The following is a 20,945-nucleotide window of genomic DNA, read 5'->3' as shown; positions in this document are numbered from 1 at the left end:
GAAGAACACAGGAACAATCAAGACCAAAGAGGACCAAAGAATCATCATGAACAGCCCTCCTCCCCACCAAAATCTCAGGACATCTATAAGCAGACTTTCCTATGTGAGCTAAGGCTTTGTGATTAGTTGTTCTAGCTGCTTTCTATTGCTGTGATAACACCATAACCAAGAACAACGTGGGGGAGAAAAAGGTTTACTTTGCTTACATATCCAAATCACAATCAATTGCTGAAAGAAGTCAAGCCAGGAACTGAAGCAGAGGACAGTAAACAATGTTTTGTGACCTAATATGTAGCGATCGCCTATCTCGCCGGCAAGGAAGATGCGCCACAACAGGATCCTTCTACAGGCGTTTATTGCGGGTTTGATTGCAGTGGCAAAAGATCCCGAGCCCAGAAACCAGCCCTCCTTATATATGCTTAGGAGGACTGTGTCGCCACCTGATTGGTGCATTCTGTGTGCCCTAATTAGCATACTCAGAGTCAGCATGAGTCAGCAAAACAGGCATGTGTGCATGCCCACTTAGGTTGTTTATCTCAAAACTGGCCACCCTCCCTTCGGGCTGGGCGCCATCTTGTAATGGCGAATGCAGTGACTTCCCACATAAATAGTTGCAATTTCTAATTTCAATATGGGTACCCCTTTCAGTGCACCAGAATCTAGGCATATATGAGGCACTCACACATTTGTAGTCTGTAGATTTCACTATTTTGAGTACAGGATACACAACAGATATTTATAGAATGGCGTGTATATGTCTTTGGAATTTCCTTGCTTCCGTTTTGTTGAGAACACGGCAAATGACTTTATTTCAGGATGCATTTCTTAGAATGCACCTTTTCACCCTTATAATTGGAGCTTTTCCATAACTACATCTTTAATGCTTTTGTTTAAATTGTTTGTTCCTGTTCTTTAGGAATATCTATAAGCCATGCTCGAGTTTCTCTTCTTTACTTTCTATTTTCCCAATCTTCTCACTGCATTCATCCCTGCCCTCTGCTGTGTATTAGGAGAAAGCTGCTCATCTCTGGCTGTGTGGACAGAGAGATTGGATTTTCTGCCATGTTAATTCTGTGCTCTCCTGTGGTGCTCTGCAGCCACACTTCAAGTGTGACTGCAGGATGACAAGTAACTTGCCTTCTATGCAGAGGCTTACTTCTATTGCTTAAGATTAAACACTATCAAGGGGCTTACAGGATGAAATTTTCTTTCCCTTAACATATGATAAAAATTGTCATTAGACAATGAAGTAGCTTGATATTACAGAAGAAAAGCCCAGCAGGCTTGGGATTGTGACCTGCCTGTATCATCAATTAGCCCTGTGGAATCATAGAAACCAACATTGCTAAACCTAAGTGAGCTGGTCAAAAATGAGTTACTTAAGTCACTTGCATTCCAAAGATTAGAAAAGAGTTAAGTGCCCAACACAGCAAATGCTCTGATGAGTGTAATCACTCTCTGTGAGGTTTTCTTTATTAACTCAGTTTATGTAACCAATGGGCCATGCCTGGAGTTTGAAGAAATATTTTAAGGGGACAAGGGCAAGTTCTGAGTATATAATAATGATCAATACAGAATACTGGCTAGTTGACCTAAGAGAAGTGGATCGGTTAGCATGGGTTTGAAACAGAATAGGAAGGGAGGGATTATTTTCCTAGTGATTTTGACAACCCCAAGGTAGCCATCTTTTATCCCCAAGTTGGGAGTTGTCAATTGACCCAGTCGCATAGGCATTTTTAATAACAACCCCCAACTTAACACCTCCTTTTTGAAGGGGGAGAGAACTTATGAATTTGGAACATACTCACCTGTCTCACTGTTAGGTCAGGTGGTGCCAAGACAGCAGCCTATGCTAATGGAGTAGATTCAATCCACTGCACAAACCCATCTACGTGAGCTGTGTATTTTCCTCCACGGAAAAGTTGCTTGACTTTGAAACTTCCCACCAAGTCAAAAAATCCTAGTAACGTCTCCACTATGCCATAGCAGACTTATCCTTTCACATCGTCGGAGAAAGAGTGCTACACAAGCTTCTCACCCATGCCACTACACACACACACACACACACACACACACACACACACACACATATACACACACACATACACACACACACATACACACACATACATACATACACACACACATACACACACATACACACACACACACACACACACACACACACACACACGTGCTGTGGGTGTCATCTGTTATATGGCTCTGCTTGAGACTAGTTGCAGGGGATAAAAAAATAATAATAAAATAAAATAACTCCTTCAGGTATGGTTTAAAAATTAATTTGGGTGATATTCTATTTTTTTGTTTTGTCTTTATTTCAAAAATTTAAACGCATTTCAAATGGCCCCGGTAGATAAGGTGCTTGTTGCAGGGTTTGGGCTGGAGGCTGAGATTGGTGATAGGCCTGGAAGCTGTAAGGTTTGGAAACCGAGGTAGAGGGAGCCGTCAGCAGCACCGTGCTGACCTCGACCTAAAGTGTTGCTGAAGAGTAAGGAATAAATACAGCGCCCCTCACCACCCATACCAGATCCACAGACAGACGGTTAGTCTAGACCAGTGCTTCCCCAGTTCTGGCTCTCGATCAATGTTGAGGAACAGTGGAGGCAGGAGCAAGGCCTGGCTTCTCTCCACAATGGTGTCCAGCCCTCCCAAGCTGTGACATTCACGGTAGACTCCCTCCCTCTTCTCTCTTCCATGGTCGCTGTCCTCTTTCTTACTAGAATTCTTGCCTGATAAGACCGGCTATGCTGGGGCTGACTTCTGCAGAGGGCTGTGGAAAACAGTGGGGACATTTTGAAAGGTATCTCTGTGGATAGGAAATAACTTAGTCTCTGTGTTGGGAAAATCCTAAATTCCCCCGATGAAGTGGCACAGAACTCATAGTTTTTGGCAGCAACAGCACATCCAGAGTCTTGCCAGGAGCAACAGCTTTGAATGATAATACACAGCTAGCCAGAGCGCAATCTTAGGGAGCTCAGACATCAGTATGCACAGGAAGGAAGCATACCTGCCCTCCTAAGACACTGTCCAAGGTCACTCTCATTAGGGACACGCTCCCTTTAAGCACGAGACTCCCCTCCTCTGACTTTCTATTTGGGACAATCTTTAAATCTCAGCTCTTGAGATCCTGATTAAGAGCCCGAGGCTTCGGTCTCAGACACAGTTCCAGCCCAGCTTGTAATTACACAGCAGCTGGCGAGAGGCGGTGGCTGCGATGTGCAACTCTTCCTGGTTCGCTGCGTCAGTGAGTTTCACGCCTCTGTGTGTCTCAAGTGAGGCAAGAAAGCGAGAGAACAAGATAAAAGGGCTCTGCGGTCTGGACTTGCTGGATTTAAAGAAAAAATTCCTTCCCTTGGGACCGCAGCTTCTGAAGCTTTGCCCCAGGATGAATGATAATACGGAGCCCGGGAGTCAGTTTCTGGGCCAATCCATGAACCTTTCTTGGCCTGACTTGTCTGCACCTGGAAAGTGAAAGCTTTCTCACCTTGGAAGTTGATCGTTGTGGTAAATATTTTTAAAAAAAGGGGGGGGGGGAAGGCTTATCTCTTTATCCGCCCGCGAGGCCTCACTCTGCTGGCGCCGTTTCCAGTACAGAGCCTCAGGCGTGGACTCAGTCCTTGGTTCAAGCCGCCCCCAACGTCCCACACCCTTCCCTGGTGGTTCATTCTGCCTGTCCTACTGCCTCCGTCCAGGGGTGTTTCTCGAGTCTGGCGCCTTGAAGCACTTGGCCATCCTGACACCCCTGGGGTGTTTCTTTACCCCAAAACCCAACATAAACACAACTCTAAGGCCAGATAGCTTTTCATATAGGTTTGTATATTCAATTTTCAATCCACAAACCCTCCACACAAACAACAAACCCTCCTCCAACAACAACCAAATGGACAGATACAAATTGCCCTTCTATATGAGATAAAGACCTATAGAATCCTTAAAATGTTCATGGCTACCTAATGCCAATTAAGCCCACCTGGATCCAATTCATCCTTCCTGAGCACCTTCTTGGAGCTTCTCTCTTGGTCCTCCCCTGTCCTCTGACCTCTGGCCCTGTCTCTCCACCTTCCTTCCCCTGCCCAATCACTAGCTCTCACCTTTACTTTACTAATTAAGATGGCAAGGTTCTGATGATGTTCTGAGTAGTGACTAGGTAGCACTTCTTGGGGAAGTGGAATTAGCATCAAAATATGAACAGTTGTAGGACCATCTACAGTTGATCTGAATGTAAGAGTTTGCCCAGCTGTCTCATCAGCCCAGGACTACTGGAATTAAAGTTGCTAGCTATGTATTATATTTTAAACTATTACTACATGTTTTCTTTTACAAACTTCTCAGAACAAAACAAAGGACAAAAGTCCATGGTGGTTTCAAAATCTCAAATGGATGACCACACTGGGCCCTTGATTATGCCCAAGATTTTTGGGGGTATACTCAGAAGCTCACCACTGTTCAGAGGCATGTAACCATATGCTAAGTGCTGGCCAGACCCTATATACTGAATCTGCATTGACTCATCTAACTCTGAGACACTTGTAGGCTATGGATGGGACTGTACTAATCACCCTAAAGGAAGAAACTGGGATTTATAGAGACATGAAGTGACTCATTTCAAAGCATGCAAGCTGCGAGTGGAGGTCTCAATACAGAAGCCATGACAGCTACCGTATGGGCCCAAGCCCTGGTGTGATTAGATAAAACAACAGGTTTTATTTTCTTTCCTGAAATGAAGGGTTAAAATTCTGGGAGCTACTTACCTAGGTGGATGAAGGTAAGGAGCCCATGCTATAGACCCAGTGGCTGGGTCTGTATGTGCTGGAAAGGGGAGGATCGGAGAGGTCCAGCACGAAGGTGTGAGATATGTTGCTGGAAATCGCTATTGGCTGCTAAATGTTTAACAAAAGGCCAGACTGGGGTGGTAGCTCAAAGCTGAGAGGCCTGCTCCGTCCCATTAACTGCCAATTCCTACAGTGCAAATGCTCTGGTTTCGAAGATTCCCTCTGTCATCAAGCGTGGGGACGAGCTGCTAACCGCTCACACAACAGAATCAATGGTAGCACTTGACTGGGACTCCGTGTACGTGAGAAGATAACTGGACTTTTCTCTGGGTGTGCTTATGGCCAGCCGTAACCCGATCGCTCCAGAGTCTGAGGCAGAAGGAACACTGGATTTCAGTTCATCTCGGGCTACAAAGTGAGAGACCCCGTTGTACTGAGTGTAATTTTAAAACATGCTTGCTCTCTCGAGAGCTCTGCCAGAGGTCCCTTACCTCTCACAGCTAGTTCTGCCAGGCCACCAAGGAGTGCTCGGTCTCACTCAGCTCCACTTGTCCGCTAGCTTTTCTTTTCTCACTCAGCCAAACCGCGAGCTCACTCATTCCCATGAATACCGGGGGCTGTGCCCCTCTCTGCTGGCCAAACACCCCAGACCTAGCTCCTGCCCAGATGAGTCACTGCGGTTCAAAAAACACCAGACAGCCTTAGTATTTTTAAACCATCCAGATAACACAACTGCTGGGCACAGAATCTATTGCTGTAAACTCATCCATCAACTATCCAATATTAGAATCCAGTCAGTGGTGGAGCCGCCACCATTTCTAATAGCCCCCGATCAGGTCTGTGCTCCTCTCTCCAAAACCTAGCCAAAAAAAGCCCCTTTTCTATCTCTTTCCCTTCTCTTCCTCCTGAGACATGGAAACCCCATCTCTTTATCATTGCCCAACGATTGGCTTTTGCCTCAACAACACAATCAAGAAACAATCAGGGAACCAGATTTTAGTGTCAGCTCCTCCCCCTATACCATTGTCTCAACAAACAAATATCTTATCCAGGCCACACACAGGGGAAAGGAATAGAGTAAATATTCATAGACTTAGAAGGAGCCTTTGATAAACTGGGCTTTGGTAGTGTCCTTTCTTTGCAGGAGGTAATATACCTGAGTTCTTCAATGCACTTTATTTTCTGCCTTCCTTTGATGTCTAAGTTTGAATTTCAGCCCATTATTGAGGTGTAGTGAGGTCACTCTGACCTTCGCTTACATAAGGTTGGGGTTAGATCTTTCTACAGTAGACCCAACGTGAGGAGAGCTAGGAAGCGTCCAGAGGACCAGGACTAGATCTTCCTCCAAAGTCCTAACCTACAGCTTCCCACCACCATCACATTATGAATATAATAAAAGTATGAATGCATGAAGTCCTGGTTCCCACGGTATGAATGTAGTAATGAAGTCGAAGATCCCTTGGTGAATGGGATCATTCCCAAGATTCCGTCCGCTGGCATCCATGCTTTTAACAGATGAGCCTTCAGGGGACATTTCAAACTGCAACTATAACTAAGCTAAGCTTCAAAAAAATGTTTACTATCCTCTTTAGTTATTGTCCTAGTTAGGGTTTTACTGCTGTGAAGAAACACCATGACCATGGCAACTTTCATAAGTACAACCTCTCATTGGAGCTGGCTTACAGTTTCAGGGGTTCAGTCCATTTTCATCATGCAGGAAGCATGGCAGCATTCGGGCAGACATGGTCTTGGAGAAGCCAAGAGTACTTCTTGATCCAAAGGCAGCCAGGAGAAAAGCATCTCCTGCAGGCAGCCAGGACGAGGGTCTCATGGCATACTGAGCAGAGCCTGAGCATTGGAAACCTCAAAGCCCATTCCCTCAGTGACACACTTCCTCCATCTGACAAGGCCACACCTCCTGATCGTGCCACCCTCTGTGGGCCAATCATTCAAACATGTGAGTCTACGGGGGCCAAACCTATTCAAACCACCACAGTTACTCTCAGTGACTTAAAAAAAAAAAGATTTATTAATTTTATTTATGAGCACGCTGTCACTGTATTCAAACACACCAGAAGAGGGCATCGGATCCCATTACGGATGGCTGTGAGCCACCATGTGGTTGCTGGGAATTGAGCTCAGGACCTCTGGAAGAACAGTCAGAGCTCTTAACTGCTGAGCCATCTCTCCAGAGCTCCCTCGGTAACTTTAAAGTAGACTTTTTTCAAGTCATCGTATGAATTCATGTGCTTCCTAATGGGTCCTCACCATGTGTGCACCCACTGGTGTCCGGCTCCTCTGCGCTGCACTCTCTCAGACACAACTTTTACTGAACCTGGAGCACGCTGTTTCAGCCAGACCGCCCAGACCGCAGCATACTCCCGTCTTGGCTTTCCATTTTCACTGTTTTGGGGCCAGAGGAGATCTGAGCTCACTTGACCCACATGCCTTCTTCCTAGATCCTTGAGCTAAAATCAGTTCATGGTCAGGTGTGCCCGTGTACAAGTGCAGCCCAGGCACTCGAGAGTCAGAAGCAGAGGGAACACAAGTTTCAGCCCATCCTGGGCTACAAAGTGAGACCTTGTCTCAAGAAACAATCACCAATCTTACTCGGTGTCATGGGCGTCCGTAGCAGCAGTGTGAACAAACAAATGCTGATGGCCTGGAGTCATCCAGGGTCAGCAACACCAGGAGACATCTGGACCTGCGTGGTTTGTCTGATGCCTCTCTTCTGGTGAGATAGCAAGCCCCCCTGACTCTGTGACAGTGTCAGCACAAGTCAGTGACAAGTCTATCACGGGAGCGTGTGATTGCACAGACAGCGTGTGAAGGGGTTTCAGTAATAATTTTGTAAAAAAATTTCATCTAAGTAAAAATTAGCATGAGTGAAATGCCAAATTCTTTTTCTGTGTTAGAGGTTCTCAGCCAGGGTCATGACTGGCGACATTCTGTTGGTCAAAAGTGGAGTGGAAGATGCCCCTGGCATTTGTCCTGTAGAGGGACTGTAGAGATTTTTCAAGGGACGAACCCCTCCCCCACTGCGTGATCAAATTCCAAATTTCAACAGTGCCAGCAGTGGGAATCCCTGATCTATGCACAGTAGAATTCCCCCAAACTCAAGACACACGTTCCTATTATAGAAAGAAATCAAATTTGAAAATTTTATTAGCTGTGCAATGCCACCTTTCATTCATGTCTTGTGTTTTAATTAAATTTTATAAACTACCAGTACAAATCAATACAATCCTTTTTTAAAAAAAAACACACAGCTTGAGTGTTCTTGAAGCATTTAAACAATGAGTTCACTGTGGGCAAACAGAAGGCACAGAGACAGGAGAGGTAATTAGCTCATGCATCTGGTGCTGGCTAATAAATAAATAATTTGCACATGGATGTAGAAACCACTCAATGTTAACTGGATTTCCTTTGTATAAAACAAATTTGGAGTTGTAAGAAAATGCTTCAGAAGGAGCTTGGCAATTAGGTAACTTTTTTTTTTTTTTAATAAGTTGCTTACACATAACCAGGAATAAATGGAAATAAAGGTAGCAAAATCTTCCATCTCTCTGGGTGACTGGATTTGTCTTTCAAAATATATACTTATATATATATATATATATATATATCTCCTGCATTTTCTTCTTATGCAAACCAGAGACCAAGAAGAGCACCCTGTTTTGAAAAGTGATTGTTTGCTTCATAACTTTGGTTTATTCCAACAGGTAAGAAAGTGGTCCTCATATCTCCAGAGGAGAAATTATGTTCTCTAGTAAATATACCAAGGTCTTCTTGGTGTCCTTTTTCTTTTTGAAGAGGAAAATGTCTTTTTCTTTCTCCAGTGTTTGATTGTCCCTATTTGGACAGTCCTAGAAAGTTTCTAGATACCTTTCTCTCTGCAGCCCCACACATAGCCTTAGCGTGGTCTGAGACTGGCAAGTCCTCCGGTCAGCTCCACATGCTTGCAGCTGGAGGCTCTTGTCCCACACCTCTGCGAGTATCTGCTTGCCAGCTGTGGTACCCACCTGTAATCTCAGAGGCTTCGGAGGCAGGAGGATGATTTCAAGTTTATCTTGGGCTCTGTGTCAAGACTGTCTCACATAAACAAATCAAGAAAAACAACAAAAGCTAAAAACAAATTTTGGAGAAAACATAAAAGTGTATATACTGCAGTGTGCTCCCCCTAAGGCTTGCAAATGGGTAATTAAATAAGCTCAATCCTCAGAAGCAATAAAAGGCGCATTTTTAGAATAGAGATGATGAAACAATAATGGGAAAGAAAGGTTTTTTGTTGTTGTTGGCTTTGTTCTGCTTTTTGATTTTTGTTTGTTTGTTTTTTTAGTTAACACAGTTTCGGTGGTTCGCTTCCAGGTTCCTTTGATTTTGCTCACTGTCTCCTGGAGGATGCTAAAGTCAGACCTCCACTTTTCACACAGGTCCTCTGCTCCATCTGAGACTGTGGTAGTCCTGAGAGTACTGAGCCCTCTGATGTAACCAATCCTGAGAAGAGAAGCCAGGGTATTTGCATCTCAATCTAGTGGACATTTTTACAAAACCAGTCTGTGGTTGTGCACACTTCAGTGAGCCCGGAGAGATCCCTTTGCTGTGAACACAGCCAGAGCCCACAGAAACCTGAGAGTCTGCTTTGATCTCTAACCCACAAGTCAGAGTCTTTGTCACCCTTTGTGCAAGTCTATACCTTGTTGCATCTCCTTCTTCAGTAACTGCCAAAGGCAAAATCTTTAAATGTGTCGGCTCTTCTTGCCTAGGACATCATGTCTTTTTACTGCTGGCTTTCAGCTTCTGTTTGCGAAGGTGAGCCTCTATTTCATGCCGGAAGACGAGCATCCCCAGCTGCCCGTGGGATGCTTCATTCATGGCCTTCGACTGCATGCACATCTTATACTGCTCAGGCGTCAGCTCATCCATACAGTGCTTCTCATGCCAAAGATGGAAAAGTCCCCGGACAGGCGTGCGGACCACTATGAGGTTGCTATGGAGATATTTCCGGTACAGGTGCACATCTTCACCGCCCCAGCCTTTGATGTCCAGGTCAAATCCACCTGTGGGGACGAAACATGCAATTCAGTTGTGTGCTGTGCACTCAGCTTCATCCAGAGGCATGGCGGGAGTGGCTGGGAAGATGCTCAGTTGGTGAAATGCTTTGTGGTGTAAGAATGAGACACTAGGTCAATGACCCAGAACACACATTAAAACTTTTCTTTTAAAGCCAAGAGTGGATTTCTGAAAGGGTGGCATGAACTTCCAATTCCAGCACCAGGAAGGGAGGGGCAGGTAGATGACTGGGGCTTGCTAGCCACCCAACCTAACCTGCTTGACAAGTTCTAGACCATTGGCAGACTCTGCCCCCAAATTAAAAATGTGGATGATACCTGAGGAATATTTGAGTTTATGTCCTGGCCTTTACCTGATCCCCATATACACAATGAGGAAGTATTTATGGGATGTGCTATTTGAAGCTCCATCTACCCAAGTTACCAGTGTTGATCTGGGTTCGACACTTTTGGATGGATGTGGGCTATAGGAATAATCTTCATGGCAGACCATGCAAACTTCTTCATGAAACAAGACATTGGGCAGGATTCTAGGAATTGGGCTGCTTGCAAAAGCCACCAGCAGTACTAATGAATAGCCCTGGTTGAGGATTAAGAGCTTCAAGGGCATCCTTCTTTTTGAATTTGACACCTTGCAATTAGACCCCTGATTTCTGTCTGGGTGTGACTTCCTTCCTTCACTGCAAGCAGAATAAACCTTGGAGCTTGTGGGATAAATAAGTTAAAATGGGGGTTTGCAATAGGAAAAAACACTCCCATAAAAGAACTGGTCCTTTCCCAGGTTGCAGCAGTCCTGACTCTTCATGTGTGCCCTCCTCACAGGCTGCTGGCTCATCTTAAAAGGGCCTGCATCTCTTCAGTTCCAAAGAGTTCTCCCAAGAAAACTCTTGTCTCATTGGATATTGGTTGACATTGTCTCACTTTGGGGAAGTGACTTGCCCTTTATTTTGCTTTCCGTTTAACCAGGGTCTCATGTGGCTTGAACTGGCCACAAATTCACTGTGCAGCCGAGGCTGCCTTCATCTCCCCAGTGCTTGGATTACAGGTATTTACCACCATGCCAGAAGCTGCTTTTCCCTTTAACATCAAGCCTATGGAGTCCCCAGTAGAGCCAAAGAAGAACCAGCCCTTTCCTGTTCTGCATCTCCCTGGGTGTTTTATCTAGCCAGCTCTTAAGAGAAATAGCCATGGCAAGACCGTACTCAGCACCCTGTCCCAGACACAATTATCCCCACCCTACTATCCCAGCCACGCTGCTCTGATCACGGTCAATTCAAGCCAGAAAAATTCATGACCAGAAATCTCACCACCTACCTGCAAGCTGTGTCTGTGAGTGACTATGGCATACAAAGGGATTGGTCACAAGTCAGGCACCCTGCATTTGGGTGACTTTTCCAAGCATGGTTGCTAGTTAAGTTGTCAAGTTTTAGGATGCTGTTTTTTTTTTTTTTTTTTTTTTTTTTTTTTCCTGAAACTGGGTCTGGTGGAAGAACCCAGGGTAGCCTTGAATTTGCATTTCTATGGTCTCTGCAGGAATTGGAAAAATAAGCCTACATGACAATGCCTGCCTGAGCTTGGGGTATTTAAATCCTTAAATGAAGTAGATGCCATAACCAAAGGAGCTAGAATTTAGTAAGGGTTTGGCTGGCTGACCTAAACTTATTATTGTCTTCGGCATCTTGCGTTACATCCAGGGTCACAAGGAAAACACATGCAAATAAGGCCATAATTACGAAGAATAGCATCCCATGGGCTCCAAAGCTCTGAGGTCACAACAGTGGCCCCTGGGGCCTCCCCCTCTCCTTTGCATGTGTGGCCATAGGTCCCCATGTAATATGAATCCAAATTTGAGTCTTCACCCCATGAAATCATCTTCCTCTGTACAGAGCAAGGAAACAATAGCTTCTTGAAATAGAAATGATTTTTTTTTTTTACAATGAGTATTATTTCGAGGACTCTAACATGCATGCAGCCACTTAGGAATATTTCCCAGAGGGACCTGCTGTCTCCACAAAGCAGCTGCCACTCCAGACTGGCTCATGCTGTTCTGCCGCCTCCTAGGGGATCTACGAGGTCCTTAAACAACACATCTAAGTTGTTTAAGATTTATTTCATCTTAATATGGTTATCGCTGTGGAATCCTAAGGCCTCTGTATTCCACAGAACAAAACGGCTGCTTGACTTCAGGCCCAGGCTTGGGGGAGGCGTATGGAAGAAAAAAGGAAGTGCTACCCAAAAAGCCTGCACAGGCATTTCCCATCACTTCCCATACAGAGGGCTCTTCTGGCCCCTACCACTCACCTTCCACTTGCTGTGAAGTCCCAGGAGACAGAACTTTTTGTCTCTAAGTACTTTGGCCTGTTCTGCTGAAACCCATGGGCCTTTCCTTTCTGAGGTTTGGAATCCTGTAGGCAGGCTCGTGTGTATTTGAAAATGAGTTCATGTAAGCTTCTATGTGTATACACATGCATGTGTGTGCCTGTGTACATTTTTATGTGTATGTGTATATACACGTGTATGATGTATATGTATAAGCATGTATATGTTTATATGTATGCATGTCTGAATGTGTAAGTGTATGCATGTATCTATGTGAATAAGTGTGTATATGTTTCTCTGTGTGTCTGTGCATGTGTGTTACTTAGAACATTTGTATACACACATCTACATCTCTGTGTTTATGCATGTCTGTGTGTCTGTATGTGTGGACATGATCACACATGGGTGTTCATGTTGACAGCAACTCTATACTCAGAGCTTAAAGTGACAAATGGGACTTTAAGTAAGGACCATCAGAGTCAAACATGTTTGTGGAAATGGCTGCACCTTTACCAGGAGAACCTGCAGGATTTATTCAAGGTCTGTGGCACAGTGGCCTCCAGGTGGCAGCAGACACGAAGTTTTATCTCACCTATGTTGATGAAGTCTGACCGGTACTGACAAGTCATCCCAAATCCAAAGTCCCTCCAAAATCCTGTTTCCTTCTTTATGACCTGAAAGAAAAAAACTGTCAGGGAGAGTATATAAAATATAAAAGCATTCACACACTTAGATGAGCAGAGCCCTACTGCCAAAAAACGGGCAAGATGGGAGTGGGAGCGTGCATGTGCTTGTGCGCACGCATGTGCCAAATGTAATTACAATAAGCTAACTAAGTCCAAAGAGGGGCCTTGTGTTTTTTGGCATCTCTAGCTAGGATGTTTCTAGGGTGTAGGCATGACAACCTGCACATGCTCTCTCTCACACAACTAAACAGAAGTTTCTCTCAGTGGAGCCATGGAAAAGCCACCCACGTCTGGCCTGGTCCCAGTGCCAGGGAGAAGTGAGGTCAGGCCTGTCACACAGGCCTGGGCACAGAGCCAGCAAAGGGCTCAGGAAGTTGAGAAGAGGCCCTGGGAACAGCTTGGAATCCACACACCAACAGCAGGGAAAGAGAAGAAACACCCAAGAGAGAGTCCAGTTGTTCCTGGTTCCCGGGCTTCCACTACCTCTGGCTGCAGAGGAGAAGGTGTTAAGGATGGAGCTGCTCCGAAAGTTCACGCTGAGGTGCCAGCCTAGCGTGACTGAAAAACACCATTGCTAGGCTTCTCCCGTTGCAGAAATTTGCAGCAAATTTGCTGAAGGTACAAATCGTAAACAATAATAGTGATTGGCGTGTGCACACACACATGCACACACCGAGACCCACATACACACGTACAGATGTGAGCACACTCTTGTCAACAGTAAGTCTGAGAATGGCGTTGAAATCCTTAGAGGTACTTTTCCCCATGATAATTGTAGTTCCCATAGGTGCTTAGAAGTCAAGAAATCCCCTCCCTTGGACAAAGGAATCAGATGCCTTGGGGTTGGTATTACTAACGGCAGGGTCTGTTTGTTGTTCATTTGTAACAGCTCATGAGAGGAGGGGCGGTCTCATCCCAGCTCCACTACTGGCCACCTTAAAAAGAAACTTTTTATTGATTCTTTATGAGTTTCACATCATGTACCTAAGTCCCACTCATCTCCCCAACCATTTGCCTCTGCCTTCTGTTCTCTGCCTTGGAAATGCCTATCCCTGTGCATAAAAGAAAATAAAAAACAGAAATAAGGAAAACAAAGCATCGAAAACATCTGGGTGTAAATGTACTTCCTGTAAATGGTGTCTGCTACAGCATCTGGATCTTCACCTGGACTCTTGGTTATCGGGTTGTTGCCCTGTTTCGTGGAGACCCTGCAGCTTTGGATCTGCAGGACCTGCCCTTTCACATGCAGTTCACAGATGAGATAGATTTGGAGGAGGGCAGACTCAAAGCCCAGGACATGGGTTTTGGGGGTAGCTGGGTCGGCACTCCCACCAGCTCTCCCTATCTGCAGCAGCAGTGTAAGCTCAGCACTGGTCTGGATAGCTCGCCAGTGCTGCAGGCCAAAGAGAGCAGGGTCAGCTCTGCTACTCTCATGCCTTTGGGGACAGGTTACCAGAACCCAAGACACCAGAGCCAGCTGTATGTGCTGCCCAGTCAAGGCGCTGGGCCTGCTCTTCTGAGTGTGCAGTTCATGAGGATAAGGGCCTGCTCTCCTGAGTGTGCAGCTCATGAGGAGAAGAGCCTCCTCCCATACTTTTATGACCTCAGGGTACTGGCCACTTTCTAAATTTTAATTCTCAGACAGCTTCATCATTTCAAAGCCCCGTTCTCCTTTCTATCTGATGATGAATTGAGCAAATCATACTTAAAGGGTCTTCCGGGTCACATATTATATCACTGTTACTCCATGTTCTAGAACCTTCCCACAGCCTAAATGATATCCAATAAATGTCTTGCAAAAGAGGTAATGAGTCATAGACATTCTTTTATCCCAGAGTTCAATAGTGCAAAGTTTATGTCACACTGTGGGCACAAGATACTGATCACGATGAGGCTCCTTGACATCCTGTCCTGGAGTTGGAGGGACTTGGGAAGTCCTACCTACCTCTTCAAGGACATCTGTGCAGTTAATGGTTGCTGGGGTGAGGGAAAGAAATCTTTACCAGCGGTGTAGAGTGGAGTAGGTCCTGGTAACGCCCCATCCATGCCCCTGTGGGTAGCTGTGGTAAATCTCATCAGGTCCCCCCCCCCCAAAAAAAAAAAAAAAACCCAACAGATGTGGAAGTGGAAAATGGAAGAAGAAGAAGTTTGGAATGATTGCCTAAGGCAGAAAAATCTGGAGAAACCTCCACTGAGTAGATTTTAAATGGATTTTGTTCCTTTTCTGTCAAGTTAGGTAAAGTTTTCTATTGCAGCAAATGGCTCGAAAGTACTTCTATGGTCCAGGGTTCTAAATATCTCACAGACATGGAGTGGAAGAGAAGCCCCAGTATCCAAACTTCAGATATTTGGCTGGACTCTATACAGGGATTATGAGACAGATCCGTGATGGAAGAACAGTCAGGCGGAACTGAGGAGAGAACACTCCCGAGAAGCAACTGTCCCCAGTAACAGGCTGAATCAAGGTTGTGTTAAAGGACAGGGTTGGAAGGGCGACGCCCACCTGGAGTGCTATGATAGTAACACCCCGACTTATGAGCCGGGGTCGCAGTATAAAAATAGTTACTTAGTTGGTTGTAAAGTGGCTTAAAACCACAGAAAGTCACTCTGGGAAGAAGCCCTGGAATCTAGTCTTCTGTGGAGTCGGACATGATTGTGTCACAGCGTGTAATTTCAGGGTAAGACAGGTTTCACTTCTTAGAAGTTCTACCACCAGAGCTGACCAAGTTGCTGACTGGACCATTGCCCCTTTGGAGCACCCTGGCAGAAATGCGAAGATCTAGATTCTCTTCTGATGGGATGGAATCATATTACTGCTGAAGACCCTACAAAAGCCACAGAAGGCCTCCATCCCACTACCCAGGCCTGTCTGCTCCCTCCCTCCCTCTTTCTCCCCCTTCTCCTCCTCTGCTATCCCCTTCAACCCCCTACATCAGCTGTTCTCAACCTTCCTAACGTTTCAACCCTTTAATATACTTCCTAAATGTTGACCCCAATCATAAGATTATTTTTATTGCTACTTCACAACTGCAATTTCCCTACTGTTGGGAATCATAATGTAAATACCTGTGTTTTCTGATGTTCTTAGGTGACCCTGTGAAAATGTTCTTCAACTCCAAAAGGGTCATAACCTACAAGTTGAGAATTGCTGTTCTACACAGTCCTGATTTTTGACTCCCCAAACTCTCCAAACTCCCCAGGCTCACAGGCATCTATGGTATCCCTACAGCAAGAGCCTTTGTCCCTGTGTCTCTAGCACCCAGAACACTACTGGCCACACATCACAGCTGTGCGAGTAATAAATACTTCAGAGAATGGAGAAGGAACACTTCTAAGGTAACCATGACTCCTGCCTTCAAGTGGAAAGAAAAGCAGCTTCAAGTAAGAAACACTTCTCCACAAGTAACTCATCAAAAATACAAGTGGTCCACTGGTGACAATTGTTTGGACTGATCAGATCTAGACCAATAGGCAAAAGTGTCCTTACTTTCTTGGGGCCTAAGGAATAAAGTCTGACTTAAACACATTGACTCAGGCATGAGGAATTTCATCAATCTGCCCAAATGTTAAAATATCGATTTCAATATTCCCACTACAGGAACGCCTGAAGTTACTCATCTCTTCCTCGTGTTCTGAATTTCATCGCTCTATCTACATGAGCCACAGTCACTTTAAAGATGTCCTCCGTAGCTAGCCTCCTGTTCACTCTTTCTCCAGTATCTTCCTTCCTCACAAAAATTTACAAAAGATTGTAGGCTGAAGTATAGCATAAAAGGGATGTGTTTCATGTTGGATTTTCCCACAGCAAGTTTCTAGAATCACAGCTTTGTGGGCAAGTCATGTGACAAGGATAATTATTTTTTATTACTATCAAAACACAAAACACAAATCAGCAATTCCCTCTAGAGCTGAAGGGAACATGGCTGCCAGACAGCTGCATAGGGAGCCTGGAGCATAGGCAGTTGCCTGTCTGATTTCATGGTGTTGGGTCAGACAGTTAGCTGCCTGTGAAGCAATCTAGATCTTCAAATTAAGTAGGTAACAAAGTTTTCATGCACTGTATTCTTTCTAAATCAAAGGGTATGCTCCAAGATCCAAAGCTAGATCTGACCAGCCTCATACATCCTAGAAATACCTGGGAGCTGGTCATGTTTATAGGCACGTGGCCCAGAAACGTACACAGGGCCCTGCACTGCAGCCATCTTTAAATTCTGAATGCTTTTGGAACAAGTGTTTGTTCTGAGACATTTTACTGATATATCAGGTCTTGCACATGAATATTATAGTCCTCGAATTACAGCAGTTTCTAGTTAGCACCATGCATTGAGCACACTTTATTATCTGGAACCAGAAGGGCACACTACAGAGGGTTCTGGAAACAAAGGCTGTGTGCCCTCTTCTTGAGACCTTTTCAAATGCAGGCAGAATGATTTGCTCAAGTTCATCCAATCTGTTGTAGCACAACTCAGGGCTAGGATTCCCTTGAATAGCCTGGTATGATGTCTTAAGAAATAATGTATTCTGGAACCACAGAGTCTCCAGAATTTATTTAATAATAGACTAAAATCTCATCTCCTCCCAGATCTCCACAGAGTCTTGTTTTCACATGTCTCATTGGTTTCCGGATAAAGGATAGCTGTGTTTTTTTTTAAGGGGTTCAGGCTGGACATGGATTTTACAGGTCTCTGCTGTGGTATCTAGCCTCATGGTCCTCCTAGAAGCACACTGGAGCCAAAGAATACATTTCCTCAGCTAGTCTTTCTCAAACTTAATTTTATTGTGTAACACCTAAATCTGTCCCTCTTCCATCCAGCACCCACATGAGTCTGAGACAGTGGATTTATACCCTCTGAACCCAGACTTGCATTTGTGTGAGTTGAGATGCTGATGTCACTTGCCCATGTGAGGAATTATGAGAAAGTACATGGTCACAGTAAGAGATTCTCAAATGGCATCTGGCAACATTACTTTTGCTATTTAGTGAAGTGTGTGCTTTCTGAGTAAACAGAACCAGTCTGCAAAGGCATACTACATATACCGTGCCAGAAACTGAAGCACAGGTCAGTGCTTAAAATGGTCAGTAATTCAACCTCCCTCCAAATCCTCAACTAGCTAAGGAGCTGAGGACGGGCTTCTTGGTAAAATGACTTCTCCAAAAATACGAAGTCCTGAGATTGGACCCTGAGAACTCACATAAGAAGCTAGGTGCAGTAACATGTGTGCCTAACCCTAGTGCTCACTGTCTGCCCGGGCTAGTTAGATCAGTGAGCGACATATTCATCCAGAGAGGGTGGAGAAAGTGGAAGGGGAAGGGGAGGGAGAAGGAAGAGGAGGATAAGGAGGGGGTGGGGAGGAAAGAAAAGGGAGGTGGAAGAACGGAGGGAGAGAGGGGAAGACAGAGAAGAAAGAAGGAGAGAGAGAAGAAGGGAGAGAGGGAGAAAGATAGAGACACAGAGTGAGAGAGAGAGACAGACAGACAGACAGACAGACAGACAGAAACATAAGGTGGGAGGAAGAAACAGGGACCCATAGAGAATAGGACCAGCATAAGAGGATAATTGGAGGGAAAATATGACAAACATTAATTACATGTATGATCTAGTAAAAATAAATTAAATTGGGGCGGGTAGTGTTCAAGAAAGTCACTTGATACCTACCACTCGGCTCACACAAACTAGTTGAGGGGGTAAAGAGGTGCAGGTGTGATCGCAGGGAGTATAAAGAAATGAGCAGCACACCCCACAATCACTTAATAGAGTTACAACAAAAGCAGGCTTAAGCAGAAGGGGTGACTGCACAGCAGACAGTGATGTCTACAGTTGGTGAGGTACAAGACAGCATTCAGAGACCGTGATCAGGTGTGCGACATAACAGCAGGCTGACATGGGTATCCACGGTGGTGGGGTTTGCTGCTACTTTCTCTGCAAGGTTGAGTCGGAGGACAATTGGTTCCAACAAGAAATCAGAGTGTGCAGCCCTGTGCTTGAGCCAGCATGTGGCTCACCAGATGTCTACACATCTCCTCCCAGCTGTATGCCCTGTGGTAACACACTGGTTAGCCGAAGAAAAGCCACAGTGGGATTATTTACACCACGGAAATTGGCCAGTACCATCACCAGGGCATTTCCCCCCTTCTTTCCGAGCGGGTGTGTTGCCAAACATTTGCTAGCATGCCACGGGCTTTATGCCATAAATACTTAAAAAAGAGAAGTGAAGCTAATTTATTTATTCAAAGCCAGTCTCTGACAGACAGAGGGTGAGGAGAGACTGGAGTGTGGGGAGGGTGGGAACCTAAAGGCAGAAGTAGGATGCTTCTGTGGGGTCCCGGAGCTGACAGGCCGAGCCATCAAGGTGGGAAGTGTAAAGCGAAGACCGACTTAATGACTCATCCCTCCCTCGGTGGGCTGTATCTGCATTAAGTTTCAGCTCATGCCCAAAAATTCAGAACGTTAAATATTAGTACGAAATCCTACAGTGTCACTGATTACTAATGATGTAAAAAAAAAAAAGTCACCTGTACACACACCAAAACCCCCGCTTTCTTCTGCAGGCAAAACATAAAACGGCAGGGCTGATAACCGAGAAAACTCCTCACTAGGACATTGAGCAGGAGGTTGTATTTGCCGGGCTACTGGGAAAGGTTGTCTCCTGTTTGCGCAGGGAAGTAACTTTTATTACAGCCCCATTCTGAACCTACATTCCCGTCTCATCTGAGGCACTGATGTGTTCCAGGGGAGGCTAGCAGGGATTTGCTAATATCCACAGTCTCTTTCCAGACAGAGCTAAAACTGCAACCTCAGGAGGAAATCTCTCCTAATTTACCCATCTCCAGCTTTACGTTTTATTTTATGGCATCTTGCTACCTACACGTTCTGTCTCTACTATATTAACTTCTGTAGTGATGTCTGCTTCTAGAATTCTCGTTGGGCCATTTTTTTATGCATCAGATCTCTAGGGGATGCTCAGCAGGTCTAGTCCCCCTCCTACGGAGGACGTAATGGTTAATGGTGGGGGCTGAGCTCTGTCACTCAAAGACCTTTTGATCTTAATTTTGGGGACAGGTGTGTGTGTGTGTGTGTGCTGGTGTCTATCTGTGCTTGCACATTTGCCTGTTCCATTCGTGCTTGTGTAGAGATCAGAGTTTAACTTTGGCTAGCCTTCTCTACCACTCTTGGTCTGATTTTTTGACACAGGTTTCCCAATGAACCTGGAGCAGGCATTTTGGGCTAGCCTGTCTGGCTAGTGACTGCCTTACATCTTCTGTTGGGATCTACCTGTTGGCATCAGATCCCTAGTGTCAGGGTTTGAGGCATGTGCCACTCAGCTGTGTGGGGTGGGACCCTGAACTCAGGTCCTCCTGCATTCAGAGAAAAGCACTTTATCCACTGAACATCTCCCTAGCCTCTAGCTATGCAACCGTGGACCAGTCACCCTGTCTCTATAAAGGGTGGTTGAGGGATTTCTGGTCAGTCATGTCTGAGTACTTGGAACAATAGCAATTCTTCTGACTCCTGCACCACAGCCTGAACCAGGCCTTCGTAGGCAGCCAGTGAGACAGTTGTCTTGGGATTGTAGAGATGACTTGCTGATGAAGAGGTTTGGCTTCTCTGCTGGAGGACCTGAGTTTAGTTTCAAAGACCTGCATCAGATGTAACTCCAGCTTCGAGAGATCTTATACCCTCTTCTGAACTTACACACGTAAGTACAAATAAAATTTTAGAAAATGACTTGCTTAATGAGGGACATAATCATGTATTTCTCCAGGGAATGGGAAGCCTTCAGATTGAATTTCGCTGAACTAGATAATTTTAAATACTGAACTCTGAAATGGCAACTTTATGAACTGGGAGAGAAGTCAATGATGCCTTCAGAAATGTAGGTTGACTAGCTGTGGCCATGGGGACCTGAGGTTTTTCTGCTGTACCGTCTGTTCTGTGGGCCTGACAAACCTGCTTCTACACCGTCTGTTTCTCTGCCTTCTAGCCTGCCTGCTCTCAGCAGGATGAACCAGAAAGGACAAAGCCTTTAGATTACAGAATGAAAAGAATTCCTTGCAAGCAAATAAGGCTTTTATG

At 45.2% G+C, this 20,945-nt stretch overlaps 1 protein-coding gene across 2 annotated transcripts in view; it reads right to left on the bottom strand.

The window, feature by feature from the left end:
• Positions 1–7,968: 7,968 nt before the first annotated feature.
• Positions 7,969–20,945, bottom strand: part of CSGALNACT1 (chondroitin sulfate N-acetylgalactosaminyltransferase 1) — a 341,897-nt gene continuing 328,920 nt past the window's right edge. For both annotated transcript variants that reach the window (XM_080928538.1, XM_080928539.1), the window contains exons 9-10: positions 12,777–12,858; positions 7,969–9,853 (exon numbers count right to left, since the gene is read on the bottom strand). In XM_080928538.1, coding sequence (XP_080784664.1) covers positions 9,564–9,853; positions 12,777–12,858 — 372 coding nt within the window. In that variant the 3' untranslated portion in view covers positions 7,969–9,563. The remainder of the gene's footprint in view (positions 9,854–12,776; positions 12,859–20,945) is intronic.

The sequence above is a fragment of the Micromys minutus genome, assembly GCF_963924665.1.
Source record: "Micromys minutus genome assembly, chromosome: 14".
Classification (NCBI taxonomy): domain Eukaryota; kingdom Metazoa; phylum Chordata; class Mammalia; order Rodentia; family Muridae; genus Micromys; species Micromys minutus.
This window is presented reverse-complemented; position numbering and strand designations above follow the sequence as displayed.